The sequence below is a fragment of the Neolamprologus brichardi genome, chromosome 10 (assembly GCF_056152115.1).
Source record: "Neolamprologus brichardi isolate AB-2024 chromosome 10, ASM5615211v1, whole genome shotgun sequence".
Taxonomy (NCBI): domain Eukaryota; kingdom Metazoa; phylum Chordata; class Actinopteri; order Cichliformes; family Cichlidae; genus Neolamprologus; species Neolamprologus brichardi.
In genome coordinates this window covers 2,493,338-2,507,017 of record NC_142113.1, presented here as the reverse complement: position 1 = coordinate 2,507,017, position 13,680 = coordinate 2,493,338, and the positions used below count along the sequence as shown (strand labels likewise).

The following is a 13,680-nucleotide window of genomic DNA, read 5'->3' as shown; positions in this document are numbered from 1 at the left end:
CAACGTGGACCTCAGTAAAGCAAAGCCTGACACCCCTGTTCAACCAAATTTCAGACTCTAAAGCTTCTGGATGTGAAAATGCTAAAATAACATCATAAAAATGTGAGTAAAAGTATGTTGACGTTGTTTTAAGCAAAGTTCACCAAACCATCAGGTGACCGAAGGATGTTTTACGTTGTTATAAAGGCAGGAAAGCAGTTTCCTTGGTGCTGCGAGGCTGGTTTCTAAAAACAATGTGTTGGTCACCTGAATCAACACCCGTCACATAACAAGGTTTGCTAACACTCGCTAACATTAATCATCCACAGCTGGGCCGAGCACAGCTGAAGGTGTGATTTATGAACGATGGTTTCATTTTGAACTATTCTTGTAGATTTAACTTCTCTTCAGAGGAATCGCTGTTTAAAAATAAACAATTTAACTGAGAAATGTAAACTTTTAGCTTCTCAGGAGAGGATTGATCCACATAATGTGCGATCTTTTTTTTCACAGCTTTCCATAAACGAATATAGAAAAATCTCATCGTGTCTGAGGTGTATGTGTCAGGATTAATGACACGGAGCCTGCTGTGTGATGGGAAACAGGTCATGACAATGATACAGAGTATCAGTGAGACTGACAAAGGGAGGTGAATGACTTTGACCTGGGACGGTGTGTCGGACGATGGTGCTGCTGTGTAAATGAGCTGCTGATTTATTGCAGCGATTCTCCTTCCTGTGCGCTCGGTTTATCCTGCTCATGATATTTGCTAAGATGGATTCTTCTCAGTCACAGCGTGGTCACGAGGATCTGACAGACAGGACAATTTAACCAGACGGTTTAAATCGATGATCTGAGTTAATGAGGACACTGCTCACACACACACACACACACACACACGGGTGTAAAGCCCAGAGACGGGGGCTTAGACAACCTGCTGGTTTGGCTGATGTGTATTTTGTGAGGTGCCTGTGAAGATGAACAGCACAGCAGACCGTGTAGTTCAGCTGAGCACTCAGCCCAAAAATATCCGGACATCTTTGCGAGCGAGCAGCGAGGCCTGCTTACTCTCATGCTCAGCGCCTCGGTTCATTTTTCTCATAAACTTTAAACTACAATAATAACCTGCAAACTCTCAAAACTCAAATCCATGCACCTGTGCACAGACACGCACGCTGCAGATCTGCCTTCCATAGTGGCACAAATGTCTCGGCCTCGATGAAGCGTCATTACCAGAAGTGTTGAGGCCTGCTGACACCAACAGCCTGCACAGACAAGAAGCTTAAAGGAAACTGGTTTATGGAAAGCTGCAAACACAGAGGACACGGCCGGTGATTCTGGAAGAGGAGCAATTTCCATGAGTAATAAGTGAAAATATATTGATCTGCTTCAAAGAACTACGGGGAGATGTGAATTAAAGGCACTCAGTTTGCTTCAAAGCCTTTAAGTTACAGTTTTCCGGCTTTTAATGTGAACAAATTGATACGTTACCTGAAGCAGGGACAAAAATGATGTGGTAACACCACCACACAGGCTGCACTTTACTCAGATAAGTGCATAATGAGGTAAAGGAAAGCAGAAGGGTTTACTTCATGACAAAAGGGCTTACGTCAACCACTGACTGCATTGCACAACCTCGTGTGTGTGTGTGTGTGTGTGTGTATACACTTAAATGTATTCAAATACACGGCCAATTGGAAAATGACAAACGTTTTGCTGTTAAGGCTGTGGATGCCTTTAGTTTGGCATGGGATGGAAAAAAATCTCAATGAGTTGTGTATGTTTCAGATAACTACCAGTTTGTTTAGGACTGGTCACAGATCAGCTCAGGAGCAGACGCTCTCATGCAAAAAGAAATAATTTGCAGAAATTTGACCTACAAAAAACATTTTTTGCTCAGAGCAAAGAAAGGGGGGAAAAGGCAGAGTAGCAGGAATTATTCCTGCTAAAAGTGGCGATACTAGCTACTGATGCCATGGGTGCACTTTTGCACAGAAGAACATTACATCTATAGATGCAGTTTGTCGAGTGAATCATTGAAAAATCACATTTTCTTTGTGGTGTTATCATGTATCACCATGCAGACGTTCAAATTTAAAAGGAAAAAAACAAGTTGAGAATGAGCTGCTCGTATGAGATGTCTGCAAGAGTAAAACACGGTTTAAATAATGATTCATATACCTAATTTGGCAACCCTTTATAGATTACTTTAATAAGTAAAACTGGGAGGGTAGTTTTGGGGTTTTTTTCTTTTTGTTTGCTTTTTCCTCTCCCCCTCCTTTGTATATACTTATTTAGGTATATAATAAGGCTGCAATAGATGTAGGCTGCCGGGGGATTCCCATGATGCATTGAGTTTTTCCTTTCCAGTCACCTTTCTCACTCACTATGTGTTAACAGACCTCTCTGTATTGAATCATATCTGTTATTAATCTCTGTCTCTCTTCCACAGCATGTCTTTATCCTGTCTTCCTTCTCTCACCCCAACCAATCACAGCAGTTGGCCCCGCCCCTCCCTGAGCCTGGTTCTGCCGGAGGTTTCTTCCTGTTAAAAGGGAGTTTTTCCTTCCCACTGTCGCCAAAGTGCTTGCTCATAGGGGGTCATATGATTGTTGGGCTTTTCTCTGTATCTATGAAGCGCCTTGAGGCAACTTTTGTTGTGATTTGGCGCTATATAAATAAAATTGAATTGAATTGAATATAAATGTGTATGTATAGACATAGATATATGATTGTTTATATAATGGTAATTATATTTTATGTAAAAAGGAGGGGAGAGGAAGGAAGGGAAGGGGAAAAAGGAAAAGAAACTATGTCACTGTAAATGAGATACATACTTTGTTGCCTGATTTGAGATATGAGTTGACCCTTTTTTTATTCAAAACATTTCATTTGTTCTACAGACAGGGACAATTAAACCCAATATTTAGCTGCTTTTTCTGAGTAATAAAAATGTATCTTTACCATTTACTGTTTAGGAAGCATCTAAATAAGAAGAGAAGCAGTTATCAAGATGACAGGATTTGATCTTTATCTAATGCACATAATGTGACTTTTTTAAGACTACAGAGGAAAATGAAAGAGAAGCGAGTCTAGTGTTGCTCAGTGCTTTTTAAAGCATATTTCAGTTTCTTATGTAAATGTGTAGTTTCATTGATTGATCACATCCTGTGTTTATCAGAAGTCATTCAAAAATATGAATAACTATGTTAATTAAAATGTTTTTAAAAAAAACAACAACAAATTGAGTCACACAGGATTTGTCTCAGCTGTGCTATCATGCTAAAGTTTGTTCTCTAGTCTCCTATCATGGCTTATCCTCAAGTGATACCATTAAAGTGATCAGAGTGCTAGACTGAGTATGCCACCATTTGCTTGTAGCAATAAAAGAAACAGTAATGGCCCTGAAAGCAATATATTAATAACTAATTAATAACTAATGAGGAACACAAAGTGCAGCTAAAGAACCAGTCAGAAGCACGAGGTGATAAAATGGCATGCAGCCATATGTGAAACATTTCACGTGGGATGTTTTCTAGACAAGTGCAAAAGATTAAAAGTCCACACCTGCCAGGTTAATGTGCTTTTGCATGTTAAAGGAGGAAGACGTCATTTCCCTGTCATTACATTATGAAGCAGTGTTGTACTAACCATAAACATATCAACATGCTACATAATGCGATGTATTAAAGAGGCCCAACCTTCACATTATGAGGCTGCTTACTGATAATGAATATTTTCACTGTTGCAGAGAAACGTGTAAATAACTGCATGAAGATTCCACAGGAATTTTGGGAAAAGCCCACCTAGGGAGGGATTTGCCTCCCTGCTGGTAAAGATAAGTCAGGTTGACTTGTATTGAAATAAACATTTGATCGTAGCTCCCAGGATTCTTGTCCGACCTCAGGTTTGATGGGTGTGACATGAAAGCACAAATAGTCTCTCAAAGTTATAGTAATGATAGTTTAAATGTTGGCAGTCTACGGCAGGTGTCCCCAATCCCAGTCCACGAGGGCCGGTGTCCTGCAGGTTTTAGATCTCACCCTGGGTCAACACACCTGAATCACATGATTAGTTCATTACCAGGCCTCTGGAGAACTACAAGACATGTTGCAAAGGTCATTTATCCATTTAAATCAGCTGTGATGGATCAAGGACACATCTGAAACCTGCAGGGACACTGGCCCTCGTGGACTGGGACTGGGGACACCTGGTCTACGGTGTTGCAAAGCATCCGCACAGGACGTAGCAGTGATGCATCAACGCAGATTGGAATATCTATGAAGGCGGGCAGGTGGAGACTTGAGGCTTTTATTATATTAACTCATGCAGTAAAAATGTTTTCTGTTATCCGCCCAGTCTTAATGCAGCCGTTCCCACCAAATAATTACACGCAACAAATTTATGGCATTTACTTTTTGGATTTTTGGCATGCTAATGAGCCAGACCAGACCACGTGTTGCTCACAAAGCGCACCGGTACTGAACACACTCCCTGAAATGATTTCTGTGCCTCCAACTCTGCTAATAAGAGCTCAAACTGCCCCCCCACATCCTGAAATATGGACTAAAGTGGTTGTGATACAAAACACCTTTTTTTGCAGTTTTCTTGCAAAATCTCAAGAAGCTCGGTCTGTATGTACATTATACAACAAAGTCACATCTGGAAAATTTGGGAATTTCTGTTGATTTTTTACCCATCAAGCTCCGTGTGTAGAGACCTTTAAATTTACTGTCACTCTGAAGCAACTAGCAGTGGGAGTGAAGGAAACCCACTGACCTCTACATGCTGGTGTGGTAAATAATTACACTGTCAGCACCTACACAGGTATTTTGGTAAACAGCGTTGGCCTTTTGTGTTTGAGGTCACTGAAAGCAGAGAAAAACAAAATGTTCAAAAACTCAGTTTCGGTGCTTGGATGTGGACGAGGAAAACCAAGATTGTGTCAGTCAGTTGTTGCCCACTAGTGTCAGCTGCAAAGGGATTATTACAAATCGCTTCATGGGGATTTTGAATGGATGGACAATCTTTGGAATCTCTTAGCATTCCCATGTTAGCTCAGGGCAGTTGTGCACCGGAAAGTTGGTGGCTCCAGTTTCCCCAACACTTCCATTGAAGTGTGAATGCTTCTGTGTGTGAATGAGATTACTGGTGTTTCTACTCTTGACAGGAAACAAATGCAAACAGACGACTCTTAAATGGGATACATACACCCATGCCATTGGACCGCAAGTCTTTAATAACGCCCCCAAAAATCTCCATACAAAAGTATATGTACATGGTCACTTAATGAACTGTATGGTTATGGAAATGATCTAATATGCTTCACCTTTTAGTTTTAAATACAATAAATCCCAACAATCAGCGAACACGGTACTGCATCGGGAACGCGACGTGCGCCGCCAGTGGAAAGTCCATCTTCATCGAGGCCAGCGGTGCAAAGCAGCTGTCCAAGCCTGGACCCGGATACTGGTTATGACATCAGTCGACTACATTTGACAACATTCGTGAGTGAATCCAAACTAAATATTGATTTCTTCACACACAGTTGCTGAGACACATAAATAATGCAAAAACTGAAACCAGTGCAAGAAAGCATCGGGAGCAGGGAGACGCCAAATCACAGACGGTGGGATTGAGACGCTCGCTAACAGTTAGAAGAGAGCCTGAGTGACGTTCCAACAGACGACGGACACGCAGCGACGGGTTTTGGTCTACTGAATGTAAGAATCAGCGGACATGTCATTAAATTGATGCCGATGGGGGACGATAAACTTAAAAGGTGAAAGCTGAGAAAAAAAACAGACACCGTATCCCTGCCAAGATCTGAGAGCTTCGACCCGCCACTCTTAAGATCCTCGTTTAAGACCTGAAGGAGAAACTCGAGCCCGTGAGGAGAATGACGAGGAGATGCAGCGCGTCACAGTTAACAAGTCTCTGACGGGGCTACGGGTTGCAGCTCCCACCTCGCTCTGTGGTAGCACAATACTGCCGCGTCGTTGGGGTCATTGGTGGGATTACTCCAACTGTGATTGCTGATGTGAGGTGTGTGCACTCACACGCTTACTTCCAAGTACTCCCTCCTGCAAGTGCCCACTGTCATACGCCCTGAACGAAGGCTCGGGAAGCATTTTAACATTTGCTCGTGCAGTCGAAGGTGGAATTACTGGGACATCCGACTCTCGAAAAGAAAAAACGCACTAATTCAAAAGACTAGCAGAGTGATCAGGAGGGAGCTGCACTCTGGCTGTGGATCTAAAAGGAGGCGAGTAATGGTCCCGTTTACTGGAACAACAGAGGGGGGGTTACTTCAACTGAGGCTAAATCCTTCTGTGGATCTAAAAGGTCTTAAAACTGTTTTTAATCTGTTTGTAAAATATATTAAAGTTTGCATGAACAGAGCCCTGCTCGTTGTCCCAGTACTTACACTTTCAACTGCTTCATATTTAAAGTTTATTATGGAAATGTTTACAATAAGTGCAAATTGGTTGTTTTTCCAGAAGAGCTCCTACGATGTTTTTATGCTATGGTTAAGGAGCGAGCGCCACACACGTCCTCCAAGCCTCGCATGCCCAAAAGCATCTGTGCAAGTTTCCTGCCTTCGTCTCTCCTCGAGCCTTACTTCTCAGAGTTCTTGCGTGGCCGACGGAAACTGGACATGTTCTCATTCAGTGCATAGATTCGCCTGGAAAACTCCTCGAAGCCGGCCATGTCCAGCTCTCCCAGCACTTGTTCGTCACACTCCACAGCTACGGCGTGGTCTACGGGGATGCAACGGTAGTCATCCAGCCGGGCTTCATCTGCTAACCCCAGACCTAAACCAGTGGCCTCTGTGCCCATGATCTCCTCCGCTTGTTCCACCGAGCAGCGCAGCTCTGGGATCAGGCTGATGGGCGCCTGTTCTAATACTAAGGAGCCATTCATGGCACCTGGGTGCTGGGCGGCGGGCATCGCTTCTTCATCAGTGTCCTGCACCGCAGAAGAGTTTGGTATCATTGAGCTGCTGGACGGGTTCTCCTCCATCTCATCGCTCTTGTTCTCTTTATGTCGTTCGCTCTCTCCTTCAGCAGTTTTACGTCCTTCCTCCACCGCTGCGCCTCCAGCCTCCTGCTTCTCTTCCTCCTGCTCTTCCTCCACAATGGTTTCCGTATTCGTGGAGAGGTCAAGTGGGGCCTTGCTTGGATCAAGGGAGGATGACAAGTGTGTGGGTGATGGTGACGGTGACGGCGAAGGCGGTGCCAGGCCAACCTGGGACTTTCCCTCACTGATGGCTGTATTGTAGCTGGGTGGAGGGGTCGCTGGCTTGTATTTAAGCTCTGCTTCAGCCTCTGAACTCGCTCTGTTCCTCAGGCCTCGGTCTGGGGAGCTGGTGTGGCTGGGATAGGCCAGCTCGGAAGCTGCAGACACACCGAGCTGAGACTTGGTGGGCACTGGGATGGAGCTGGAGACATGATGTCGGTCACTGTAAGGAGTAACGAGAGATATCGAATCAGCAAATCATTTAAAAAGCTACAATAACAAAGTGCCTCTCTATAACGGCGCCATGTTTAAGAATAATGGAGGAATAATTGCACACTGTACACCTTTAATGACAACAACTGCTTGAGTTTGGATTCGTTTTCTCTGATCCACACGGTCAAAAATACACAGGCCTACACTTAAATCTTTTTAGCACTTGTGCTGAAGGTTCAAACATTTTACCAATACCAAGGCCTCTCAACCTGTTTTTACTGAACATGATTGATTCGCAGTTTCTCTTTGCCAGCAAGCATCAAAGGAGTTTGTTTGACAGCACGTGGATTGACCACGATCAGGAGATCTAAGAAGAATGAGTGACTTGCACAAGTTGAAAAGGTCTCTTTTTCTAAACAACTGCTGATTCCAAGATCATTGGATCAAATAACTGCATGCGAGTACATGTCTCCACTTTTCTATGCTCTGGAAGAAACTGTCACCTTCAGATAAGTGAATGAGGCCAACATTAAGCTTGTGGACGGGCCTGACCTCGTTGAAAAACCGCAGCCTATTTTTACGAGCAGAGTCTGTTGTAGGAAACCTGGAGAAAGAATGACCATGACTGTATGTGAACCTCTGACCACATTTATGGTAAGCAGGGTATTTTAGAGAGGCTGTTGCATAAATGTGATGTTGTCAATGAAAACGTCTGCAGGTCATCAACTAACAACACACAATTTTGTTAACGTATATGCAGCCAGGTCAGTTCAACAACGGCCAGTGCAATCTCCCAGAGCAGAGGATTCTGAATGATGATGAAGTGAGCAATCTAATGCCACAAGTAAAGCATGTAGTTATTAGGGGTGGGTTTTTATAATCGATTCTGGCTTGGATAACGTAAAATCGATTCATTAAAATCATGAATCGATTTTTTAATATAAATTTATTTTGCCCGAAATGTCAGAATCTCTGGTGAAATCTCACAAAATTTCAACAACCACCAAACAGCTAAGACAGTAAATGAGAGCAGGAACAGGATTCTGCACAAAGACTTAAACACACAGAATCAGTTAGATGTCGCCTTTCTCACAGTCGGGGCTGAAAGCCGACAGCTCGCTGATTCTGATCTGTCGGCGGTCCGCGCTTTGTGTTCACGCCCTTTCTCGCTGATTCTAAAGCTGTTAGTTTGATGTCTCTCCAAACAATATTGACTGAACCAGCAGCAAAAGAAGATCCAAACTACGCTTCACATAAACATCGTCATGAATTCACTCTGACTTTTACTGTTTTGCTTCGACCACGATAAAATCACACTTCATGCACAGCTCTCTCTCTCTCGCTTGTTACGCACAAGTCTACCGTTGGTTACAGCGCTGTCGGCCGACGTTTTTTTTTTTTTCGTGTTATATACTTCCGAAAAGAAAACCTAATTTCTGCCGTTCAATACTGAACAAATTTCAACTTTTTAAAATTATGCAAAATGCAAAACGCTTAGCCGTGTCTCTAATAAAACCGCTGTAACTTCAGAGGTAATGTTCATGTGTTGATTAATGGTTTTCTTTCGTTTTTGATGTACTGCAGAATATTTTTATAAAATCCAGGCCAGGAAAACCACCTTCATGTTTTCTGTGTTTTATCTTCAGCTACTTTGACACAAAGGCCTCTGCTGTGATGCTCACACCTTTGATAAAGACTTGATGTGTCAGCTTCCTTTTTATAGATACAAAAATATGTAAATGTACTGATCTGAATTATAATATTTCTGACTGTTCAAATTTCCCAGATTCAAATAGAAGTGAATCGAATCGGAATTGAATCGATTCTAGAAATCAGTGACGATACCCAGCCCTAATAGTTATGGAAGGATCAAATGACACCACAACTTTCAGTGCTGAACTTTTATCATTGCTCCTCTTTAATAACAAACAGTATTTTTCAATGTCAAAAGACGGTTTTACACAGTTTGTTAAAATCTGTTAACATATTGTTCGTATTTGCAACAGATCAAAGATCAATTCTGCAGCCAACAGAAGAAAGTGGGAAATCCTAAGAAGTCTTCCCCCTGGTCCAGGAGAGCAGCAGCTGCAGCTCTTTGTAGGTCACTTCCCCTCACACCATTCAGTCTGTGAGAGCTCTATGCATTCAACTTCTGCTTGCTGGAAAAAGCAGCAGGCGCCGACCCAAGTATGTCAGACATTTTCTTCCATCACAGATAACAGTCTTCGGATCGCCCCGCCCATGAACTGGAGCCATAAATCTATTTAAACAGGCGCCTCGCCGCTTCTTCCGATAGCCAAGGCCACGTATACGCTGCTAAAAATGACCGTTCTGGTGCAGAATAGCCGCGGTTAAAGCTGAAGCTTCCTGTGAATCAAGGGTAAAGTCGTAACAGACGTCCTTCCTGTTGCTGACGCTCACCGAGGAAGTCTTCTTTGTAACATTTGACATCAGTAATGACAGCACTGGCTGACACGTGCGTTACCCAAAAGTCTGATGGACAGTTTCACCACCAAACCCGTGACAGCTTGTAAAAAGGACCTTGGGTCTGACCCTCTCAGGCACCCTGCCAGGGTGGTCCTGACAGGGTTCACGGACAGGACACCTCGCTAAGCAGAGTGGAGAAGCTCGTCGAGTTTTAAGAGCAACGTGTCAAACTTCAAAGCGCCTGTGATGCAGTAAATGAGAAACATTCACAGTCTGAAGCTGCAGTATGAAACTGCTTATTGTAACAACCTGGAGATACTGTCCCTCATGGCTCACATTTAAGCTAATCGGAGGCTTACGCAGAGATGTACATGTTGGATCGTCGAACTAGGCCAGGTTTAAAAAACAATAAAGAGGTAATGACGTTATCCAGTGAAAGAGTTCCTCCCAAGTGTGGTTGACAGGAGCTAGGCTCTGCTTTACTTGGCAGTACAGGTCAACCAAAACACATCATCTGCTACAACTGCTCTCCTCCAACGGGCACACGGTCAGTCCTGAGGCAAAGTGTATTTGGGCAAATTGGAAACAATGTGCTCTTTACCACCTAATTTTCTGGAAACATCAATAAGAAGAAGGAACGGAGCGAGAAGCTGAATGATTTGCCATCTCAAACACTTATCTGTAACTTTCCAAATGGAACCATCATGGCCTCCTTGGAAGCCAGTTCAAAAAAAGATTCAAAACCTGAACCAGTGGAAACGCATAAAGACAGATGCCGGGAGACGTCATTTTCCATTTAAGTAATTGGAAAATGTTGTTCAGACTGAATTGTAATGCACATTTGGAAACTGAAGAAGAGTAAAAATCTGAAGATTTCCGCGCATCATTTATAACAAGCTAGTAAACGATTACTATGTTTTCTAGTTTGACCGATTGATGTCTGTGCGGCAGTGGCTGATTAGGAGCCTCTGACTTTAATTAGTCTCGCTTATTTTCCTCCACTCCTCCCTCCAGCTGCCTCACCATTTAACCCGCCTGCCCTGATTTCATCCATGCCAGAGAACAATGCATTATTGACACTGGCATAAAATCACACGGTCACCATACGGTCTTTTACAGAATGAGGAGTTTTGTATTTGGACCGTGTTACTTTGTTCCACTCAGTTTCAAGGTTAGGCTCCTATTACTGTCATTAGTTGTGTCAAATTGTGCGGCAGAGTATTAGCAACAGAGGAGACTGGGTGTGTCGGGGAGGAAGCCAGCCAAGAGAACCTACGAGCAGGAATACATTTCTCTTTTTCGTACAACATTTTAACTGTTATAGCTATTTCGTGCTATTTAAAACTGGCAATTAGGTTAAATGTGTATGACCATATGTGAGAATGTGTGTCGATTAAGCATGCCATGAAAACACTTCCTAAAGCTGTCTGGAAAAGCCGGAACTTAAAGTGGTCATATTTAAATAATGCCAAGTGCTTATAGTAAGCAGTTAAATAGATCCAGAGCTTATTATGAGTGTTTTTTTTCCAGGAATGGGGTGTTATTGTCCGTTTGGTTAGTAGTAGGGATGGGTATCGTTTAGGTTTTATCCGATACTGGTGCCAAACCGGTACTTTTGAAATGGTGCCGGTGCTTAAACGGTGCTCAAAGAATGGAGAACACAAAATTGGTCCAAAAACCTCTCATGTTTAACTGTTTTTTTGTAAAAAGATAACAATGTTAGCCTTTTCTGCAGCTATGGGGCATATATGGTATCATTCTTGGCTGGAAGCAGTGCTTAAACAATGGCCTTGGGCATTTTTAATCTGTAGCTCTGCTCTAAAAGAACGTACGTACCTGGACCCGCCTACTATCCTCGGAAACGTAAAATGATTGGCTAGAATCTAAAGTGTATCACAGCTCAGGAAAAATAAAGCACCGAAATGTGCGCTGCTTTTCGGTCTGGTTACTAACGTTTATGTCAGAACCATCATGGCACCGGATACCGGTACCCATCCCTAGTTAGTAGACACTGATCTATAGGTCTGTAGTATATGAAGATGTACTCAGGTAAGAAGTAAACTACCTTTGCAGTGCAGTAAACCAAAGTTCTGCTTTATAGCACTTCCGTTTAGAGTTACTATATAAAAATATCAGAACCACAGTTAACCTGAAATTCAACAGTTTTGTAAGAGAACGTCAGATGAGTTACTAACCGCGGGTGACGCACAGATATTCTTCCACGCCTCGGAGCTCCTTTACCTCTGTTTGAACATATTTCAGATCACATACTTTTTTGGGCTTTTTCCAATAATAGTGAAGATGATGCTGGTGGTAACTTAGAAGTGCTGTCAGTACATAATGCAGCTCTGATCCATCGTTTACAGTATTCTCTGTAGTCTACAGCACGTGAAGGATCACAGCAACCGACTGAATGCATTGCTGGAACGTATATACGAACTGTTATTGTTTTACATACAGTATAAACACCAATGACACCATCTTTTCCTCTTTTTTGACACAATATACATATATAGTATGTATATATAGAGTACTGGCCTCCACGTGTACACCACTTATGAAGATGAGATGCTGTAATCTAGGCTTGAGGTCTCAAACGTTCTGTGCAGCTTGGACTCATACGAGGAGCTCGACATTTCACGCTGACTGGAAGAAGACCTGTTGCTCCCTAATGTATGCTGTGCAGCTCCTCAGTTAGCACAAGCTGCTCACCTACAGGAGACATTGAAGTCTCACTGGGCCCCATCCTCAAACAAACCACACATTATAAAGGCTACGAACAGGCCTCTGTCTAAATCATCAAGCCGAAAACTTGACTTGCCAAGCCAGAAATAGCTGCCTTCCCTCTTAAGCGTTTTGCCTTCTCTCTTCCTTTCCACTGCTGTTGTCAAACCTGGCACATTTCAAGGCGATTCAGGAATTTGGTGAGTCAAGCCTTTTTACTGTCTAATCCCCTGACAGGCTTCACAACACGCCCCCGATCATATCCAAATGCTGCTATGGCGTCACAGGTTTTGGGCCAAAGCTAACAACAGCAGATAAGACTTGTGCGTTTGATGTGGTTTAGGGAAATCCCTGTGAAACGACTAAAGTAAACATGACTGAAAACCTGATACGTGCTATGGAGGAAGCTAAGTTTTCTTTTTGCTTTATTAGAGTGGCTCTTATTGACTGTCTGGCCTTTGAAGACAGACTGACCACAGCACAGCATGTGGAACAAAAGCTGAGAACATCCTCACACTACTCAATGGTGCTGATGTGCTACAGAAATTACAAAGACAAAATCTGCAACACTGATATACTGCGTATGCGATATAAACGATATAAATTTGGCCAACGATAGAGATTTTGACTATATCGCTCTATCGCATGTTGATGATGTCATCAAGCTGCGCCTGTTTTGGTCTAAAGCATAGCGGCAGCTAAAACCATTATCATCTGCAAGTTATGGCGGGTGACAGTCACAGCAAAGAGATGAAGCACTTTTGAAATATGGGGAAAGCCAAAAACTGCGCTTCCTCCACTTCCGTAACATTGATTCATTAATGTTGAATTCTCTGGCAGCTGCTCTATTCCCATGTTGTTGCAGTATATTAATAACTAACCTCGTATTGTGGATGAATAATCTCAGTGGTTCTCCTGACTGAAGTTTGGCCCGTGTATAGCATCCTGCTATGTGATTGCATTTGTCCCTGACCACCAGAATCCCTCACGTTAACTTTTAATGAGTGGAAAAAAGTTGACGTTCATCCTCCAGCTTCACTGTGCTAATGTTATGCTAACATAGCTGTGTTGCTAGCGATCACGTAGCACATCATTATA

At 42.9% G+C, this 13,680-nt stretch overlaps 1 protein-coding gene across 1 annotated transcript in view; it reads right to left on the bottom strand.

The window, feature by feature from the left end:
* Positions 1-5,178: 5,178 nt before the first annotated feature.
* The window catches only part of uvrag (UV radiation resistance associated gene), a 117,587-nt gene continuing 109,085 nt past the window's right edge, over positions 5,179-13,680 (bottom strand). The window contains exon 15 of the mRNA XM_087847059.1: positions 5,179-7,441. Within this exon, the coding sequence (XP_087703185.1) occupies positions 6,598-7,441 (844 nt within the window). The 3' untranslated portion in view covers positions 5,179-6,597. The remainder of the gene's footprint in view (positions 7,442-13,680) is intronic.